General features: G+C 43.8%; 1 protein-coding gene across 1 annotated transcript; it reads right to left on the reverse strand.

Annotated features, from left to right (window-relative positions):
* Nucleotides 1-1,201: 1,201 nt before the first annotated feature.
* Nucleotides 1,202-15,401, reverse strand: Cct6a (chaperonin containing TCP1, subunit 6A (zeta 1)). The gene is made up of 14 exons (XM_013033207.1): nucleotides 15,108-15,401; nucleotides 14,404-14,467; nucleotides 12,518-12,652; nucleotides 10,983-11,156; nucleotides 9,634-9,737; nucleotides 8,483-8,593; nucleotides 7,046-7,205; nucleotides 6,878-6,960; nucleotides 5,780-5,876; nucleotides 5,121-5,268; nucleotides 4,317-4,450; nucleotides 3,168-3,270; nucleotides 1,956-2,028; nucleotides 1,202-1,650 (listed from the first exon to the last, which is right to left on the reverse strand). The coding sequence occupies exons 1-14, from the start codon at nucleotides 15,242-15,244 to the stop codon at nucleotides 1,578-1,580; spliced, it is 1,596 nt and encodes a 531-aa protein (XP_012888661.1). The 5' UTR covers nucleotides 15,245-15,401; the 3' UTR covers nucleotides 1,202-1,577.
* Nucleotides 15,402-18,786: the final 3,385 nt, after the last annotated feature.

The raw sequence follows: 18,786 nt of genomic DNA on the forward strand, positions 1-18,786 counted from the left end.
CTGGTAGAGCGCGCCTTGCATGCATGAGGCCCTGGGTTCAATTCCTCAGCACCATATAAGCAAAAAGAAAAAAGCCGTTAGTGGCGCTGTGGGCTCAGGCTCTCAAGTGGTAGAGCTCTAGCCTTGAGCTGAAGATCTGAGGGCCAGCGCCCAGGCCCAGAGTTCAGGCCCCATGAGGGGACCCAAAAGACAAAAACAAGTTCCTGACACTTAAGAAGTGCTTCATTGTTAGGAGGCTAATGTCACCCTTCATCTCACATTGCTTTAGCGCACCCACCACATAGGAAGATCACAAACAGGTTTCATTAACGTTTATTGCTCTCACGGAAGGACAACGCACGTTAGTCGAGGTGTTCGCTAAAGATTCCGGGATGCATATTTATAAATGTCAATTTATAATTTGAAGACTGGAGCCGGTGGCTCATGGCTGTAATCCTAGCTACTCAGGAGGCTGAGATCTGAGGATCATGATTTAAAGCCTGCCCTGGCAGGGAAGTCTGAGAGTCATCTCCAGCTAACCACCAGAAAACCAAGTAGTGCTGTGGCTCACCTGGTAGATAACTAGCTTTGAGCTGAAGAGCTCAGGGACAGTACCCTGTCTCAGGGTTCAAGCCCCATGACCAACCAAAAAAAAAATTGGTTTGAAAATGGCCTAATATGGGGAGGATTGGGTGGGGGGATGGGAGGAGGATGGGAAAGGGAAACAAAGGAGGAAGCTACAATGCTTGATAAGAAATGTACTCATATATCTTGCCCATGTAATTGTAACCCCTCTGTACAGTATTTTCACAAGAAAAAAAAATGGCCTAATATGTTCTTTCACCACATTACCCAGCCCCCTTAGGTGTTTCTGCCATTTTTCCACCCCTGTATTTTGTCCTATTACATTTCCAATGGTGCATTGTTGTCTCTAGTTCACTTTTCTCACAAGCATGAAATACAAAGATCTGATACTTTACTTGTTGGTCATGGGGCTTGAACTGAGGACCTGGCTACTGTCTCTAAGTAGTTCTTCTGCTCAAGGCTACCGCTCTACCACTTTTGAGCTACAGCATCACTTCCCGTTTTCTGGAGATAAGTCTCACAGACTTTCCTGCTTGGGCTGGCTTTGAAACATAATCCTCAGATCTCAGCCTCCTGAGTATCTAAGATTACAGGCTAGATCCAATAATTTATAAAGCCATCAAGTTTGTAGATGCTCTTATTTCTGAAAAGTTTAATACTTAAATGTTTAATAGGAAATTGTTGGTTAGAATACAGCCACAAATTATTGAACCATTAATATTTCCCAAGGAATATTTAATAAACAAGGCAGGTAACATATGCTTATCTAATATTAATTTTACACCACTGCAAATCAAAACACATATCCTGCTCTCTGGACCTGCTTTATGTGATACACTCAGTGCAATTTAAAAAATAATGTAACTACAATTTCACAATGTCATAATTTGAATAGATGTCAAGTATCCTCTTTTCAGATTCCTTTGAACATCATTTGAAGCTTGGAAAAAAGGTCCACATTTCCATCCTCAGCATCATCCTGCAGTCAAGATCCAGATGTTGGAGGCTTCCGTTCAACCTTTTAGAGAAGACATTCCAGCTCGCATGATCTCATCAACTAGTAGAATGTTTGTGGCAATCACAGTGCTGAGGGGGGAAAAAATCATCAGAAGGCTCAAACAAACCCAATTCAATCCAACTTCCCATTTCCATCTACATTGCACACATTATGTTCAAGTTTCAATACTCTACAGTGTGTCTGTACATGTGCGTTAAGAACAGACCAAACGAAGGCACACTCAGTCCTTAACAGGTAGGAACCACAGGCAGACCTGAAACTCAACCAATCTAGGCCTGCAAATGATGTTATAAATACCAGAGGGGCCCATTCAGAGAAAAGGTTCCCAGCCCTGCCTTAAAAGATGTTTCAGTTTTGGTTTCCCCAAACTTACCAGGAGTGAAGAAGCTGTTTCTTCACGCAATAGTTATCCCATATGCCTGCCTCTGCTGCTACCATTGGTTCACCTGAAAGGTAACCAAGTATTCTTAAAATCATTCAGGGTAGAGGTCATAGCATCAAATGCTGTCTGTAATAACACTATTTTACAAATTAATGTCATCAACTGTAGATAATAAAGCCAATCAAGACCAAAATGTAACAGTACTTTAAGCTGCTGTTCTCACCACGCATGATTCATTCCATATACTAAAGATGAACCTTTATTACACCTAGCTTCCCATGGTGGTGCGCTCTCACAGGCTCCTGAATCTTTACTCTGCATATATTCTTCTTTACCCTATTAAAAACAGTGTTCCAGCCAGGCGCCACACTACTCAGGAGCCTGCAATCTGAGAATCGCTGTACAAAGGCCAGCCTGGGCAGGGAAGCCCTTGAGACTTAACTCCAATTAGCCACCAAAAAAGGTAGAAGTAGAGCTGTGGCTCAAGTGCCAAGAGCACTGTGTGTTGGCCTTCAGTATAAAAGCTCAAGGACAGTGTTGAGGACTTACTGAGACCCCTTTTTCTTGTATTATGTGCTATACTTTCCACTTGTGAATATAATAATCTTTATTTATTTATTTTTGTTGTCATGGGGCCTCAACTCTGGGCCTGGGTGCTGTCCCTTCGCTCTTCAGCTGTAGACTAGAGCTCTACCACCCTCAGCCCCACTTCTGGCGTTTTCTGCTTATGTTGTGCTGAGGAATCTAAACAAGGGCCTCATGCATGCAAGGCAAGCACTCAACCACTGAGCCATCTTCCCAGCTCCTATAATGATCTTATAACAAACTGATTTAAAAAAAAAAATCAGTGCACTGGTGGCTCATGCCCATAACACTAGCCACTCAGGAGGCTGAGATCTGAGGATCACGGTTCAAAGCCAGCTCAGGCAAGAAAGTCTCTTATCTCCAACTAACCACCAGAAAACCGGAAATGGCACTGTGGCTCAAGAGGTAGAGCACTAGCCTTGAGCTGAAGAGCTCAGGGGCAATGCCCAGGCCCAGAATTCAAGCCCCACAATGATTTGTATTTTGCTTCAAGAAGCCTAGAGTTTCTGATAATACAGTACCAAACTGAAAACAATGTATCACTATTCTTTCCATCTCTCCTAGCTTTATCTCATTTATAGTCTATTTCTCCCAGTACAAACAGCTGTATTCTCTTACCTGTGTTCAAGTCCACGCCCACAAGTTGACCAGATTCTGAATGTTCTGCTTGTATTTTAACTAATGTTTCTTGAAGGTCAAAACCAGAGTTCTGAGCAAGAACCTAAACAAATTCATTGTGGAGAAGATAAAAACTAAGAATTGAGAATGAAATTATTTCCAATTTTTTTTCTCCAAAAATCAATGAAAACATGCAGGATGCCAATAGCTCAGTTATAATCTTAGCTACCCAGGAGGCTGAAATCTGAGAGTCATGGTTTAAAACCAGCAAAGGGGGCTGGGAAGGTGGCTCAGTGGTAGAGCGCTTGCCTTGCATGCTCGGGGCCCTGGGTTTGAATCCTCAGTACCACATAAGCAAAAAGAAAAAAGCCGGAAGTGGCGCTCTGGCTCAAGTGGTAGAGTGTTAGCCTTGAGTTGAATTGCTGAGGGACAGTGCCCAGGCCCAGAGTTCATGCCCCACAACGGGAGCCCCCCCCCCAAAAAAATGAGCCAAGGCCCGTGAGACTTAAAATTACCAAACCCACCAATACACTGCTAATACACTAAAATTAACCTTTGATGAGGACATAATAGAGAATTGATTGTTTGGCAGCTGAGCTAAAGGACAAAGAACAAGCTGCACAGATATCTAACTCCTACCCTTTCTTTAAGACAAGGTCTCCAGGCCAGTGCCAACATGAGTGCTGGGATTATAGGTGTGGGCTACAGTACACTGGCCAGTACTCTTAAGTTATCTCTTTCTTCAAGAAACTTTGAAAGAGATTCAAGTATCCCAGAAAAGGAGGAAATGGATCAAATCTGCTTACTCCAAATCCTCATCATGGCAAAAGAAAACACAACTGTATTATCAATAAACCTTTGAATCAGTTGAATTGTTTTGGTGTAGTATATTTTATTTTGTATTTTTTTGGGTCCAGTCGTGGGCCTGAACTCTGGGCCTGGGCATTGTCCCTCAGCTCTTCGCCTCAAGGCTAGCGCTCTACCACTTGAGCCACAGCGCCACTTCTGGCTTTTTTTCCTGCTTATGTGGTGTTGAGGATCGAACCCAGGGCCTCATGCATGCAAGGCAAGCGCTCTACCACTGAGTCACCTCCAAGCCCTGTTTTGGTGCAGTTTAAAGAAATTTGATTACTAAATAAGTAACCATACCTTGGGAATAATAAGCAATGCATCGGCAAATGCTTGGACTCCAAGCTGGGCCCTGCCTTTTATACTTGGCTTGTATTTGATCAGAGCCTCTGCCATTGCTACTTCCACTGCACCAGCGCCTGGAACCACACAGCCTGTTGGGTGAGAGAAAAAGAGAAATGCTAAAGCCTCAACAAATACAACAGCAGAATCAATTGTAAAGAAAACATACATACATGAAAACACATGAGGAAGCCATGACTTTTAAAACTCACTCTGGCCACAACCATTTAAATGTAGCACTGCATTTGCTTGTTCACTTGTTTTACCTCATACTTGCTATGCAAGGGGGCTCCACTAGTCATACCTACAACCCATGTAATCACATCTGAAAGCCACATATGAGTAACTAACACAGCAAACAGTACCTCTTGTGAGCTATTAGTATTAGTTCACTTATCTGTATTCACTTTTAATGATACACTATGTAAAAATAGCATACCATCAGTTATTTTAAAATGAACATTTACTTTTGCATGGTGTCTGGCTGTGTAAATTATTGACGAAAGAACACAGTATTCTGCCATGCCTGTTATATAGGGAACAAAGCCAGGTGCCAGTGGTACATGCCTGTCATCCTAGCTATTCAGGAAGAAGTCCATGAGACTCTTATCTCTAATTAACCACCAGAAAACCAGAAGTGGCCCTGTGGCTCAAAATGGTAGAGCACTTGCCTTGCTGAAGATCTCAAGGACAGAGCCTAGGCCCAGAGTTCAAGTACTGTGACCAACAAAAAAGAAAAACAAAATACAGGAAACAGCTTACCATCATCAATAGCATTTTTGACAGCCCTCAAGCCATCTCTGATTGCATCTTTGATTTGAGTGAGTGTGTGCTTATTTGGTCCTTTGACCAACAATGTGACAGAACGGGGATTGTTACATTTCTCAATAAAGGTGAACTTCTCTTCTCCCTATATGTAGAAGACACATTATTTCAGAAATAGGATATGGCTATGCAATAAGTGAACCGAGGAGAGGCATATATAGAGAACAAATAATGTGTCAGTAGAGAAAAATACTGACTTTATTCAAGCAAATCTTGGCTTAAAAAACCAACATATAGAGGCTGAGATCTGAGGATTGCATTCAAAGTCAGCCTGGGCAAGAAAGTCTGTGAAACTCTTATCTCCAATAAACCACGAGAAAACCGGAAATAGCGCAGTAACTCAAGTGGTAGAGTGCCAGCCTTGAACTGAAGAGCTGATGGACATCGCTCAGGCCCAGAGTTCAAGCCCCACGACCAACGTGGTGGGGGGACACACATACCAAAGAAACGTGGCTTTTTTTTATGTCAATGGCTTGTCATTATTACACATAAACCATCACATTTACATAAACAAGATTGATCCTGAGTTTGAATTTTCCTACTAAAGAATTCATGAACAACAAGTACTATTAGGTTTAGAAATAAAATACACCTACCAAAGTATATTCATAGACAAGTCCTGCATGTCCCAAACAGTCAGGATTTAGGTCATCAAAAGAATTTAGAGCTACTCCACCACAAGCAAGAATCAATCTGAAATATTAAAATGTTTTTTGAGATGTATTAGCAATGTTATGTTCAACAAGAACAAATTTCAGCAAGTTTTCACAATTATGTAACTGAATTATATTCTAAAATTCCAACCTAAACCTTTCTACCCACCAATGAGTGGGAGATCATTCTTTATTCCTGACCCTCCTTCCCAAGGTCAGTAAATTCCTCCAATATGAACCTTAATGAGGAAAACTATCATCATCATCATTTTTTGTCAAACAGGGGTTTGTACTCAGCTTCACACTTTCAACCTGCTTCTTCCTTCATAGTTGGCAATTTACCCTTTGAGCTATACCTCCAGCTCTGACTTTTGCTGATTAATTGAAGAGTCTCTCAGATTTGGCTGCCTGGGCTGGCCTCCTGAACAGCTAGGATTATAGGCTGAGTCACCAGTCCCTGGCTTAATGTTGCCTCTTGACAAAAAAAAGTCAGTAGTGTATGTCATGGCTTTAAATTAAAACAAGTATATAGAAATGGTCAAAATTATTTATATAGCCAAAATGTAGGAACCACAGAAATGTCTGACAGATAACTAAACAAAATGTGATACCTTCCCACAAAGGAATATTTTCAGCCTTACAAAGGAATGAGATTTTGATACATGTTATAACATGGACATTATGTTTCGTAGGCCAGATGTAATGGATGAGAAGAATGTGACAAGGGGGAACCAATGCAACAGCAATGTACGATGTACGCAAGACAAACCCCTCTGTAATCACCTTGACAATTAAAAAAAAAGAACTGTGAAACCCCACTAATGTGAAATACTGAGAAGAGAATGAGTAGGTGTAGAGACAAAAAACCCTGAAGATGAATAGTGGTAATGGTGGCACAATAATCTTACTATAGTCCCAGATCAAACTGGGCTACAGAGACAAAGAAAACAAAAGCAAAAGTAGATGAAAAAAAAAAAAGAAATAATCTTAATTTACTTACAAAGTAGGTAAAATTCACATTACCAGACAATCTGACCATACCTCTCCATATTTCTTCTTTTAGCTCTGCGCAGAGCGACTATGCCTTCTTTTGCAAAAGCATCTAAGGAAAACGGGTCAATTCCCTATAATTGAAACAAAATTATTTTTACTATCTTTCACCTGAAAAAATAAAACAGACTAGTTTATAAGTTTGATTTTCATTCTTACCTTCTGGTTAATAACAATAAACCCTTTATCTGAATCTCCACAAACTTTCCTTTTCAGTTCTATGACTTTTTTAACTTTATCTTCAATAAATTTTCTTTCAGCTTTTACTAGTTTTTCTCTCTCTTCTGCACTCTTGTAGAAAAAGCCAGAACTCACTTCTCTGTTAAAAAAAAAAAAATTACACAAAGGGGAAAACTTTATTATGGAGCTGAGAAACTGAGCTAGTTGTACCTTTTTTTTTTTTTTGCTGGTCATGGGGCTTGAACTCTGGGCCTGGGTACTATCCTTCAGCTCTTCAGCTCAAGGCTAGTGCTCTACCAATTGAGCCACAGCGCCACTTCTGGTTTTCTGAGTGGTTTATTAGAGATAAGAGTCTCATGGACTTTCTCGGCCGGGTTGGCTTTGAACTGTGACCCTCAGATCTCAACCTCCTGAGTAGCTAGGGTTATAGGCGTGAGCCATCAATGCCTGGCAGTTGTATATTTTAAGAGGTTGTTTTCCACAAAAGCAAAACTGAGGCAAACTATCATCCTTACAGAAGCAAAAATAAATGTTAAGCATGAAATCCTGGGTTTGATTCCTTGCAACATATGTGCAGAAAAAGCAGGAAGTGGCACTGTGGCTCAAGTCCTAGGACTGGCACAAAAAAAAAAAAAAAAAAGATTTGCAGTTGGATGATGGTGGCTTAACACCTATAAGCCTAGCTATTCAAGAGACTGAAATCTGTAGGATTGAGGTTCAAAGCCAGCCTAGGAAGAGAAGTCCGTGAGACCATATCTCTAATACATAGCAAAATGCTGAGCTGGAGTTTTAACTCAAGTGACAAAAACTGCAAACTGTATTGGCTGGCAATGTGGCTTAGTGAGTGTTTGAGTAGCATGCATGAAGTCCTGAGTTCAATTCCTCAGTATCACATACACAGAAAAGGCTGGAAGTGGTCCTGTGGCTCAAATGGTAGAGTGCTAGCCTTGAGCAAAAGAAGCTCAGGGACAGTGCCCAAGCCCTGAGTTCAAGCCCCAGGACTGGCACACACACAAAAAAAAAAACAACCCCAAACACCTCCCTTACCCCCCACCCCCACCCCGCAAACTGAGCACAAAAGCTAAGTAAGAGTACAAACCACCAAAATTTAGTCCCAGAATTAGCCAAAAGATAACTGGTAGCCAGGCACCAGTAATCCCAGCTACTTAAGAGGCTGAAATCTGAGGATCAACGTTTGAAGCCAAGCCCAGGCAGGAAATGTCTAAGGGAATCTCATCTTCAATTAAACACCAAAGAGCTGGATGTGGAGCTATGGTCAAGTGGCAAAGTGCTAGCCTTGTGGAAAAAGCTCTGGAACAGCACCCAGGCTCTGAGGTTCAAGCTTCAGGACTGGCATGTGCGGGCCCCCTCCCCTTCCATAGTCTACTCCATTTCAAAGGGGGTATATGAACTTACGTTTTTTCATATTCTAATGACACATTGCATGTAAGGATGTATGCATTTTCTACCCTTTTCTTCATGTCAGGATGCCGTGCCCCATGATCCAAAACAAGTCCTCTTATTAAGCTGTAAAAACAACATTTATAACATCATTGGTTTTCAGGTTGGGACTGTACCAGATTTAAGAAAATGAAACACTGAAGTATACCTTAACTCCTACAATTACTTGATTAAGACTGTCAGTGGAACTTAGGGAGGTCAACTGTGAAAATGCAACATCCCTAAACAGGAGAGGCTATTCAAAAGTAACTATTCTATTTGTTATAAAAAATTCTGTAGAGATAGTCTCAATTGGCAGCCTATCAAACTGATTACCTTCTTTAAAGAAATGTTTTTGCTAAGTCTTTGAAAAAAAATTCTTTTTGCAGACAAACTCCAAGTCTCTAATTATGCTTTATATAACAAATCACTGATGCAGTGTTCTTTTGTTTGTTTGTTGGTTGATCTTGAGCTTGAACTCTGGGCCTGGGCACTATCCCTGAGTTCTTCAGCTCAAGGTAAGCACTCTACTATTTGAGCCATAGCACCATTTCTGGTGGTTAATTGGAGATAAGAGTCTCATGGACTTTCCTGCCCAAGATGGCTTTGAATCACCATCCTTAGATCTCAGCCTCCTGAGTAGCTAGATCACAGGCATGAGCCACCAGCACCAGGCTTGCAGTGAACTTTTGAGAATTATTTGATCATAAACACTGCATCCCATTTCAAAATGAAATAATACTCAGTAAATGTAGCATCTAATTGACTTATCTAAACATACAATAAATATTTCCAGGCTGACAGTGTAACTTAGTGGTAGAACACCTGTTTAACATGTGTAAGGCCCTGGTTTTCATACAGCATCAAAACAAAACCCAAGGGCTGGGAAGGTGGCTCAGTGGTAGAGCGCTTGCCTTGCATGCCTGAGGCCCTGGGTTCGATTCCTCAGCACCACATAAGCAAAAAAGAAAAAAGCCGGAAGTGGCACTGTGGCTCAAGTGGTAGAGCACTAGCCTTGAGCTGAAGAGCTGAGGGACAGCGCCCAGGCCCAGAGTTCAGGCCCCACGACTGGACCTCCCTCCCCCCAAAAAAACCCAAATGGTATTTCCTAGCATTCCATTTCCTACCTTGTGTCAGTTTCAGATTTATGTTTCATCTCCATGATCTCAACCATGAACAAGTCAATAGGTTCATCTTTTTTTTTAATGGCCAAAATGGAGTCCACTACAGCCTATTAAACAGGAGTATAACCATTAAATTACATTTGATTCAAAAATAGAAAACACTTATTCTCTACAGAAGTTTAGTTTTTTTAAATTTCTGAATTGATCGGAGTCTTTTCTCCATGAGCAAATAAAATTCACTAGAAATAAAAGGCCTAAGACCACTCATGTGGGCTGGGAAGGTAGCTCAGTGATAGAGAACTTGCTTGCCTTGCATACAGGAGGCCCATGTTTATGAGAGCCACATAAACAGAAAAAAGCCAGAAGTGGCACTGTGGCTCAAGTGGTAAAGTGCTGGCCTTGAGCTAGAGCTAAAGGACAGTGCCTAGGTCCAGAGTTCAAACCCCATGGAAGACACTCATGTCCCCTCCCCCCCCAAAACAAAACACCTCACTTCGTAACTGCCCAACTAGCAGTTATCTGTTCTACCATTTTATTAAAAACTTAATCTAAGGGCTGGGAAGGTGGCTTAGTGGTAGAGTGCTTGCCTTGCATGCATGAGGCCCTGGGTTCAATTCCTCAGCACCACATAAGCAGAAAAAACTGGAAGTGGTACTGTGGCTCAAGTGGTAGAGCACTAGCCTTGAGCTGAAGAGCTGAGGGACAGCGCCCAGGCCCAGAGTTCAGGCACCATGACTGGCAAAAAAAAAAAAAACAAAAAAAAACTTAATCTAAAAAAAAAAAAAGAGAAAAATAAATAAATAAATTAAAAAAAAAAGAGAAACAAGGGACTGGGAAGGTGGCTCAGTGGTAGAGCGCTTGCCTTGCATGCATGAAGCCCTGGGTTCGATTCCTCAGCACCACATAAGCAAAAAGAAAAAAGCCGGAAGTGGCACTGTGGCTCAAGTGGTAGAGCACTAGCCTTGAGCTGAAGAGCTGAGGGACAGCGCCCAGGCCCAGAGTTCAGGCCCCACGACCCGACCCAAAAAAAAAAAAAAAAGAGAGAAACAAACTTAAGTTTAGTGTCTCCCAACACAAAGAAACGGGTGTTTAAGGAAACAAATGCTAACTTGATTATATATGGTATGCATATTTCACACTCTTCCCCATAAACATGTGGAATTAAAAAATACAAGTAACTGCAAGTTTTCTAATAATAAACCCTCCATTTTATGATCCTTTCAAATGAAAGCCAGAAGTATGCTTCTAATACCTGGCTATATGTATTCACATAGCATCTCATAAGTGGAGTGAACACAGATCTATACCATTGGAGATACCCATGCATACTGTACCAACTGTACCACACATACCTCTGTTAAGACATCTGCTAGTTCAGCATGAACTTTAGTACGGAGAGAGGTTCTGGCCACATCTATGAGTGTTTCCCTGTCCATCTCTTTGTTTACTTTGATTTGTTCCAAAAACTGAAGGGCCTTGTCCTTTGCAGCTTCAAAACCTTCAGTGATTATTCTGGGATGAAGACCCTACACACACATGCACAAATTACACCAGCAGTAACTTTCATCTTTAATTAAGTCCAATTCACCAAAGCTTTTGAAGGGACACTCTGGATTGTTCATCATTTTTAATAAAATGAAGGTAACAAAATGTGCTGACTTTCTGAATACATTTCAAAGGTGAAATACCCATTTGAATGCAGAGGAAAAGAACAGATATTACTCTAGCACAGAGTCAAAGCCAAGGAAACTACAAAGCACCCTTGGGTGTTCACTGTGCAAACCATCAGGAATAAGACCAAACCTCAAAACCTCAAAAACCTCTAAAATTTTCAGTTAACAAGAATATATTTTTTCCCTACAGATTATCTGCAGTTAATTCATGTCATTTAGCAATAAAAATGAATAAAAGGAGACTTATAGAGTGTACATTCCTTTTGGCTAGGAAATTCTGGCAGTGGTTTAGTATTCATTATTGTTTTAACCTTTGGTTAAGTAGGAAGCTGGGCGCTGGTGGCTCACACCTGCAATCCTAGCTACTCAGGGGGCTGAGATCCAAAGATTGCTGTTCAAAGCCAGCCCAGGCACCAAAGTCCGTGAAACTCTGATCTCCAATAAGTCTCCAGAAAACCAGAAGTGGTGCTGTGGCTAGAGTGGTAGAGCGCTTGCCTTGAGCTGAAGAGCTAAGGGACATTGCCCAGGCCCAGAATTCAAGCCCCACAACCGACAAAAAACAAAACAAAAAAATTGTAGGATGCTTACACAGTTGTCCCCCTGCCCCTCTGCCTTTTTGCATTTTATTGGTAGTGGGGCTTGAACTCCAGCCTGGATGCTGTCTCTGAGCTTCAATTTTGCTCAAGGCTGGTGCTCTACTACTTGAGCCACAGTGCCACTTCAGGCCTTTTCTGTTTATGTGGTACTGAGGAATCGAACCCAGGGCCTCATGCATTCTAGGCAAGCACGCTACCACTGAGCCACATTCCCAGCTCCTCTGAGCTTTTGTGTTCAAAGTTAGGGTTCTACCACTTTTGAGCCCCAGCCAGTGCCACTTTTGGATTTGAGATGACTTTCAAAGACTTACTGCTTGGGCTGGCTTTGAACCATGATCCTTAGATCTCAGCCTCTTGAGTAGCTACAATTACAGGCATGAGCCACAATGCCCAGTTTTGACTTTTCTTCTTTTTTAAACAGAGATAGATATCATTGATTGATGAATGTATCCTGGTAATTTTTTTCAGGCCATGATAGGTATCATAACCTGTCCATAGTCACAGTAGGATAAAGACACAGGTTCCTAGACTCAGACTCCCTAGTTTGGCCTCAGTCATCGGGAACCTATCAACACCAGGTATCTCTTACACAGAACAAGACAAGGGAATCAGGCTCACCTCAGAAATATAGAGATCTGCCTGCTTCAGCAGCTCTCCAATGATAAGGACATTGGAAGTAGTACCATCACCAGTTATGTCATCCTGAGCTGTAGCTACTTTTGCTATTAAGGAGGCTGTTGGATGCTGAATTTGCTGCAAGTAGAAAAAGAATTATATCATTATCTGAGTTTAAGTTGTCCTGATATTTGGCTATATATGACTGATTTAATTAACACCAATTCATCATCATCAAAATTCTTGCACAAACTTGTCACTTCTCAGGTATTTTCCTTTGGTGACAGGAGACTTGAGCTTCAGTTAAGGTGCAATCATAAGGACAAACAGTAAGATAAATCTAGTAATTTTCTGAAAATAAGCCTAGTAGTTCCTGTACTTAGAATAGAAGACCAAGGGAAAGAACTGAGGGTTTAGGCCCAGACTGGACTACACAGCAGAAACTCTCTCAAAACAGCAAAAAACAAATGATTCAAGGAAAAATTAGTAAATTAAGAAGCCCAGCACTGTGGCTCACACCTGCTGTAATCCTAGCTACTCAGTAGGCTGTGACTTGAGGACTGCAGTTTAAAGCCAGCCAGGACAGCAAAGTCTGTTGAGATTCTTATTTCCAAAAGTGAAACTGTGGCTCAAATGGCATAGTACCACCTCAAGCAAAAAAGCTAACGGACAAGTTCAAGCCCCAGTATCCCGCCTCCCAACAAAGCAAAATTTAAGTGATGAATCTAGGCAAAATGCATAGAGGTACTCTATTCTCTTAACCTTTTTTTTTTGTCTTTTCTTCTTTGGTACCGGGGATCAAACCTACGATGTTCCACTTGTTAGGCAAACGCTTTGCCACTGAGCTACATCCCTTACCTTTTTGTTTGTAATTTTCCAAAGCATACATCTGGCAACTGAGGGTTAGGGGTTGGGGAGGAATTCTGCTGAAGTTGAAACAACTTTTTCCTTAGCTGAGCATTCTATGTTCACTTCACAATTAGGCCACAACAACTAACTGCTTCTCTGTGCTTTCTGTATAACCCTGTGCTTACTAGTTACATTAAATAATAAAAGTAAATAAAAGCAAAAAAAAAAAATAAAGTGCATCTCTTGGGTCAGCTAGTCCTTACCGAAGATACGAGTAACATCTGGTTGTTGACATGGTACACCATTATCAAAGCCTAAATTTGAATTAAGTGTGCTGTGGTGCACATCTAATTCCAGAACTGGGGAGGCTGAGGCAGAAGTATTTCAAGTTTGAGAGCCGGCTGAACCACATGGGCGGATTGTCTCAAAATGCAAAAACAAAACAAAATTTAAAAAAACCCACCAATTTTATTCTGAACTCACATCAGAGGCAATTTTTTTTCTTGAATTTGAACTGTACCGAAGTTCAAATGAGTAGCAGACAATCTCAACTTTTTTTCTTGGTTGGTTGTGGGGCTTGAACTCTGGGCCTGGGCACTATCCCTCAGCTCTTCAGCTCAAGGCTAGTTGCTCTACTGGAGCCACAGCGCCCACTTCTAGCCTTTTCTGTTTATGTGGTGTTGAGGAATCAAACTCAGGGCCTCATGTTATGCAAGGCAAGCATTCTACCACTGAGCCACCTTCCCAGCCCCTTAACTTTTTTCTCCTCTTAGTGCTGCTTCTGTGCGGGACCAACTTTTGTGCTTAAGGAAAGCAGATCTATTTGAGCCACACCTCCTGCCTGGGCTGGATTCAAACAGTGATCCTCTCAGCTCTGCCTCCTAAGTAGCTAGGATTACAAGGGTGAGCTACTATTTCTGACCAATCTGTCTGATAGAATACTCTTTTCTTTCTGCCTTGATAATGAACACTAGAAAACCTTCCATAAGCCAGACCAAACTGGAAAGCCCAGCCCCCTGGACCCAGCCCTGCAGCCTCACCATCTCGTGTAGCAGCACGTTGCCATCTTTCGTCAGCTTGATGTCTCCGGCGCCCGAAACGAGCCTGTCAAAGGGTTAGAAATGGATGCATCAAGCCCAGCACTGGTGGCTCACGCCCGTAATCCTAGTTACTCAGAAGATCTGAGGATCTCAGTTTACTGGAGACTCATCTCCAATAAACTGAGAAAAGGCCCCGGAAGTGGTGTTGTGCCTCAAATGGTACAAAGAGGCCCAGGGACAGAGCCCAGGCCGAGTTCAAGGCCCGGGACCGGCAAGAGGAAAAAAAAAAAAAAGAAATGGATGAATCAGCGCGCGACCTTCCAAGGGAAAGCGAACGAAGAATCCCATCAGGAAACCCGGAGCCCGGGACGGAGGGAGGGATCAGCGCTCTCGAAGGGGTGTAAAGAGTGTAAGGAGGGCAAGGAAGGGCCCGCTTCCCCGCGGCAGGGGTGCAAGGGTAATGCCCACCTCCCCCCAAGCACCGGGAGGCCGAGCCCGCAGGCCGCAAAGGGCGGGCGGGGCGGCGCCGCGCGCGCAGGCGGCTTTGTCCTCCGCCCAGCAGCCCCGCACCGGGTCCAGCAGGCAGCGGCGCATTGCAGAAGGACTCGGATCGGCCCAGGATCAGGCGGGAGACGGGTGGGAGGCCGGGCGGCCCGTCCGCCCGCCGCGGTCCCCTCCGGCCCCTCCCCGTGGACCCGCCTTACATCTTCATGGTGCCCTTAGGCCCCAGGTTAGTCCTCAGCACGTCCTGCAGCCCCCGTGCCGCGCTGATGTTGACCGCCAGCGCCGCCTGCGCGCGGGCGACCTCAGCTTTGGGGTTCAGGGTCTTCACAGCCGCCATAGCTGCCGCCGCTGCAGAGGAACAGACCGAGAACAGCGAACTCGGGTCACAGCCCAGCTCGGCGTGGTCGGGAGGCGCTCATCCGGGGCTTCTGGAAAAGTCTGACGCTCTCGGCCCGCCCCTCCCTGCGGCCGACGTGCAGCCGCCATTGGGCCGCGGCGAGGCTGCATCCGCTGATTGGCTCGCTGCGCCGTGGCGCCTATAGCCCCGCCTGTCGCGCCGGCTGTGCGCCACCGCGCGCGGGAGGTGTGGTCTGGGCTCCGGCGTTCCGGGGCCGCCGCGGGCATGAATGGCGCGGGCCAGGTGGCCAGTGGGCTTCTCTTTGCCGGATGTTTCTGGCCCCAGGGCACAGCCAAGTCTTTTCGGGGGTGGGGTAGGGCGGCCCCCGATTCTTCCTTGGTTTACTTTCTCCCGTCTCCCGGCCGCAAGCCGCGTGTTCGGGGTGCAGGGAGCCCTTCCCGGGGCAGACGTGAGCCCGCGAGCCTGGGTGAGCGCGGCCTCGGCCAGCCTTGGGAAAGTCCAGGAATTTCCAGTGACCGGCGCCGCGCGGATGCTCGTCATCTCGGCCCTCCTGGAGCTAGAGGCGAGTGTGAAACCTGCTTGGGCCACGTAGTGAGATCGTGTCCGAGAAATACCACAGAAACGTCCCGAAAACCACCCCAACTGCTTTTTAGTATCCCGCATTTCCACCCGGAAGTCAAGGCCGCAAGCTCGGTCAGCCTTTTCTGCTCAAGGAGGGTTCATCACCACTTGAGCCACACCAGTTCTAGCTTTTTGCTGGTTAATTATAGATAAAAATTCCGATGTGGCGGGGCTGGGTAGGCGGCTCAGTGGTAGAGTGCTTGCCTTGGATGCATGAGGCTCTGGGTTCGATTGTCAGCACCACATAAGCAGAAAAAGGCCAGAAGTGGCACCATGGCTCAAGTGGTAGAGCACCAGCGTTGAGCTGAAGAGCTGAGGGACAGCACCCAAGGACCAGAGTTCAGGCCCCATGACTGACAAAAACAAAACAAAACTCGGATTTGTTTTTCTGGGCTGGCTTTGGTCCTCAAGATCTCACCCTTCTGAATATCTAGGATTATAGATGTGCTCCACTGGCACCTAGCATGGTGTGTGATACTCTGCAAGAACGACACTAACTTGGGCTGACATTTAAGTCGTTTTGCTGTTAAGGGTGAAATGAATGTGCTGGTATATAACGCCTTAAAGTAGGTTTGTAGATTTGAGTTCCATAAGAGCACCTATATAAGTTTAAATTACAGTGCCCAGTAGAAGACTCAGATAATTTAGTGGCTATTGATTGGTGCTATTTGGATTTACTATAACGACTGGTAAAAATGTATAGGGATAAAAACATTAACAAATACACAGACCAAAAAAACATGCAATTTCAGGCATCTGCTTATGAGTGAAAGAAGGTATAAGGGCCTGTTAGAGAAAGGTGGGTAATAGAATGGGGAGAGAAGCAACAGACAAATCTGCAGAAATAGATTCCTCTTGTGGTTTGGTGTGCTAGTTAAAAAGTCTGGGGGGCTGGGAAGGTGGCTCAGTGGTAGAGCGCTTGCCTTGCATGCATGAGGCCCTGGGTTCGATTCCTCAGCACCACATAAGCAAAAAGAAAAAAAAGCCAGAAGTAGTGCTGTGGCTCAAGTGGTAGAGCGCTAGCTAGCCATGAGCTGAAGAGCTGAGGGACAGCGCCCAGGCCCAGAGTTCAGGCTCCATGACTGGACCCCCCCCCAAAAGAAAAAGAAGTGGGGGGGGTTAGAGGGTGGAGGGTGGGAAGGGATGGGAAGGTGAAACAAAGCAGGAGGCTACAATGCTTGATAAGAAATGTACTCATTATTTTGCCCATGTAATTGTAACCCCTCTACAGTATTTTCACAATAAAAAAATTAAAAAAAAAAAAAAGAAAAAAAAAGTCTGGAGTCAGGTTCCAGTAATTCATACTTGTAATCCTAGCTACTCTGGAGTCTGAGATCTTGATCCTGGTTCAAAGCCAGCCTATGCAGAAAAGCTCAAGAGAATACATCTTCAGTTAACTACCAAAAAACTGGACTTAGAGCCATGGTCCAAGTGATTGAGTGCCAGCCATGAGCAAGAAAGCTGAGTGAGAGACACTGAACTCAAGCGTTGGAACTCAAAAAAAAAAAGGCAGCGGAAACCTAAAGAACTAATGAAAAAGCTTTTTAGTTTGATATTATTGCATTATTGGGTTTGTTCTTATGCTTTTGGAATCCTATTAAAAAGGCCTTACTCATTACAGGATTAAATTTAAGTCTTAAATTTGAGTTGATTTTGTAACTGATGACAGGGTTCTAGTTTGACACTGCTCACCAACAATCCTAGCATTTTTATTATTATTATTTATTTTTTGTCTGGTATGGAGCCTGAACTCTGGGCCTGGGCACTGTCCCTCAGCTCTTCAGCTCGGCTAGTGCTCTACCCACTTGAGCCACAGCACCACTTCCAGCTTTTTTCTGCTTATGTGTTGTTGAAGAATCGAACCCAGGGCTTCATGCATGCAAGGCAAGCACTCTACCACTGAACCACCTTCCCAGCCCCCCATTAGCATCATTAAAAAGATGGTCCTAAACCTGCCGCCGGTGGTACACGCCTGTAATCCTAGCTACTCAGGAGGCTGTGATCTGAGGATCAAGGTTCAAAGCCAGCCCAGGCAGGAAATTCCATGAAACTCTTATCTCCAATAAACCACCAGAAAACTGGAAGTGGCGCTGTAGCTCAAGTGGTAGAGCCCTTGCCTTGAGCTGAAGAGCTGAAGGATAGCACTCAGGACCAGAGTTCAAGCCCCACGACCTACAAAATAAATAAATAAATAAATAAAAAGATGGTCCTTGCAGGCACTGGTAACTCACGCTTGTAATCCTAGCTACTCAGGAGCCTGAGATCTAAGGATTGAGGTTCCAAGCCAGCCTAGGTAGGAAAGTCCATGAGATTTACCTCAAAAACAAACAAAAAAATACCTACCAAAAAAAGCCAGAAATGGAGCTGTGGCTCAAATGATCAACTGCTAGCCTTCAGCAAAAAAGAGGCCTAGGGACAGCACCCAGGCCTTGAGTTCAAGCCCCAGGACTAGCACCAAAAAGAAAAAAAAAAAGATTTTTCTTTCTGCAATGTATATTCTTGGCACCTTTGTCAAAATCAGCTGTTTTTTTTTTTTTTTTTTTGCTGGATGCTGGTGGCTAATGCCTATAATTCTAATTACTCAGGAGACTTCTGAGATCTGCTAATCAAGTTTCCAAGACAATTGCATGAGATTCTTCAGTTAAGCAGAAAAAAAGCCACAAGTGTCGATATGGCTCAAGTAGCAGCTGAGTGAAAAAGCTAAGTGGGAGTAGGAGGCCCTGAGTTCAAACCCCATACCTACATAAATGAAAAAAACTTAAGTTTTTGTTGTTGAGATGGAGTTCTGCATACCTTTTTTTTTTTGTACTTGTTGGTATTGAACCAAGATCCTCTCTCTGCTCCTGAGTAGCTAGTGTTACAGGTGTGAGACACCAGTGCCTGACTCAAGCTTTTTTTTT

Source organism: Dipodomys ordii, unplaced genomic scaffold, assembly GCF_000151885.1.
Source record: "Dipodomys ordii isolate 6190 unplaced genomic scaffold, Dord_2.0 Scaffold164, whole genome shotgun sequence".
Lineage (NCBI taxonomy): Eukaryota > Metazoa > Chordata > Mammalia > Rodentia > Heteromyidae > Dipodomys > Dipodomys ordii.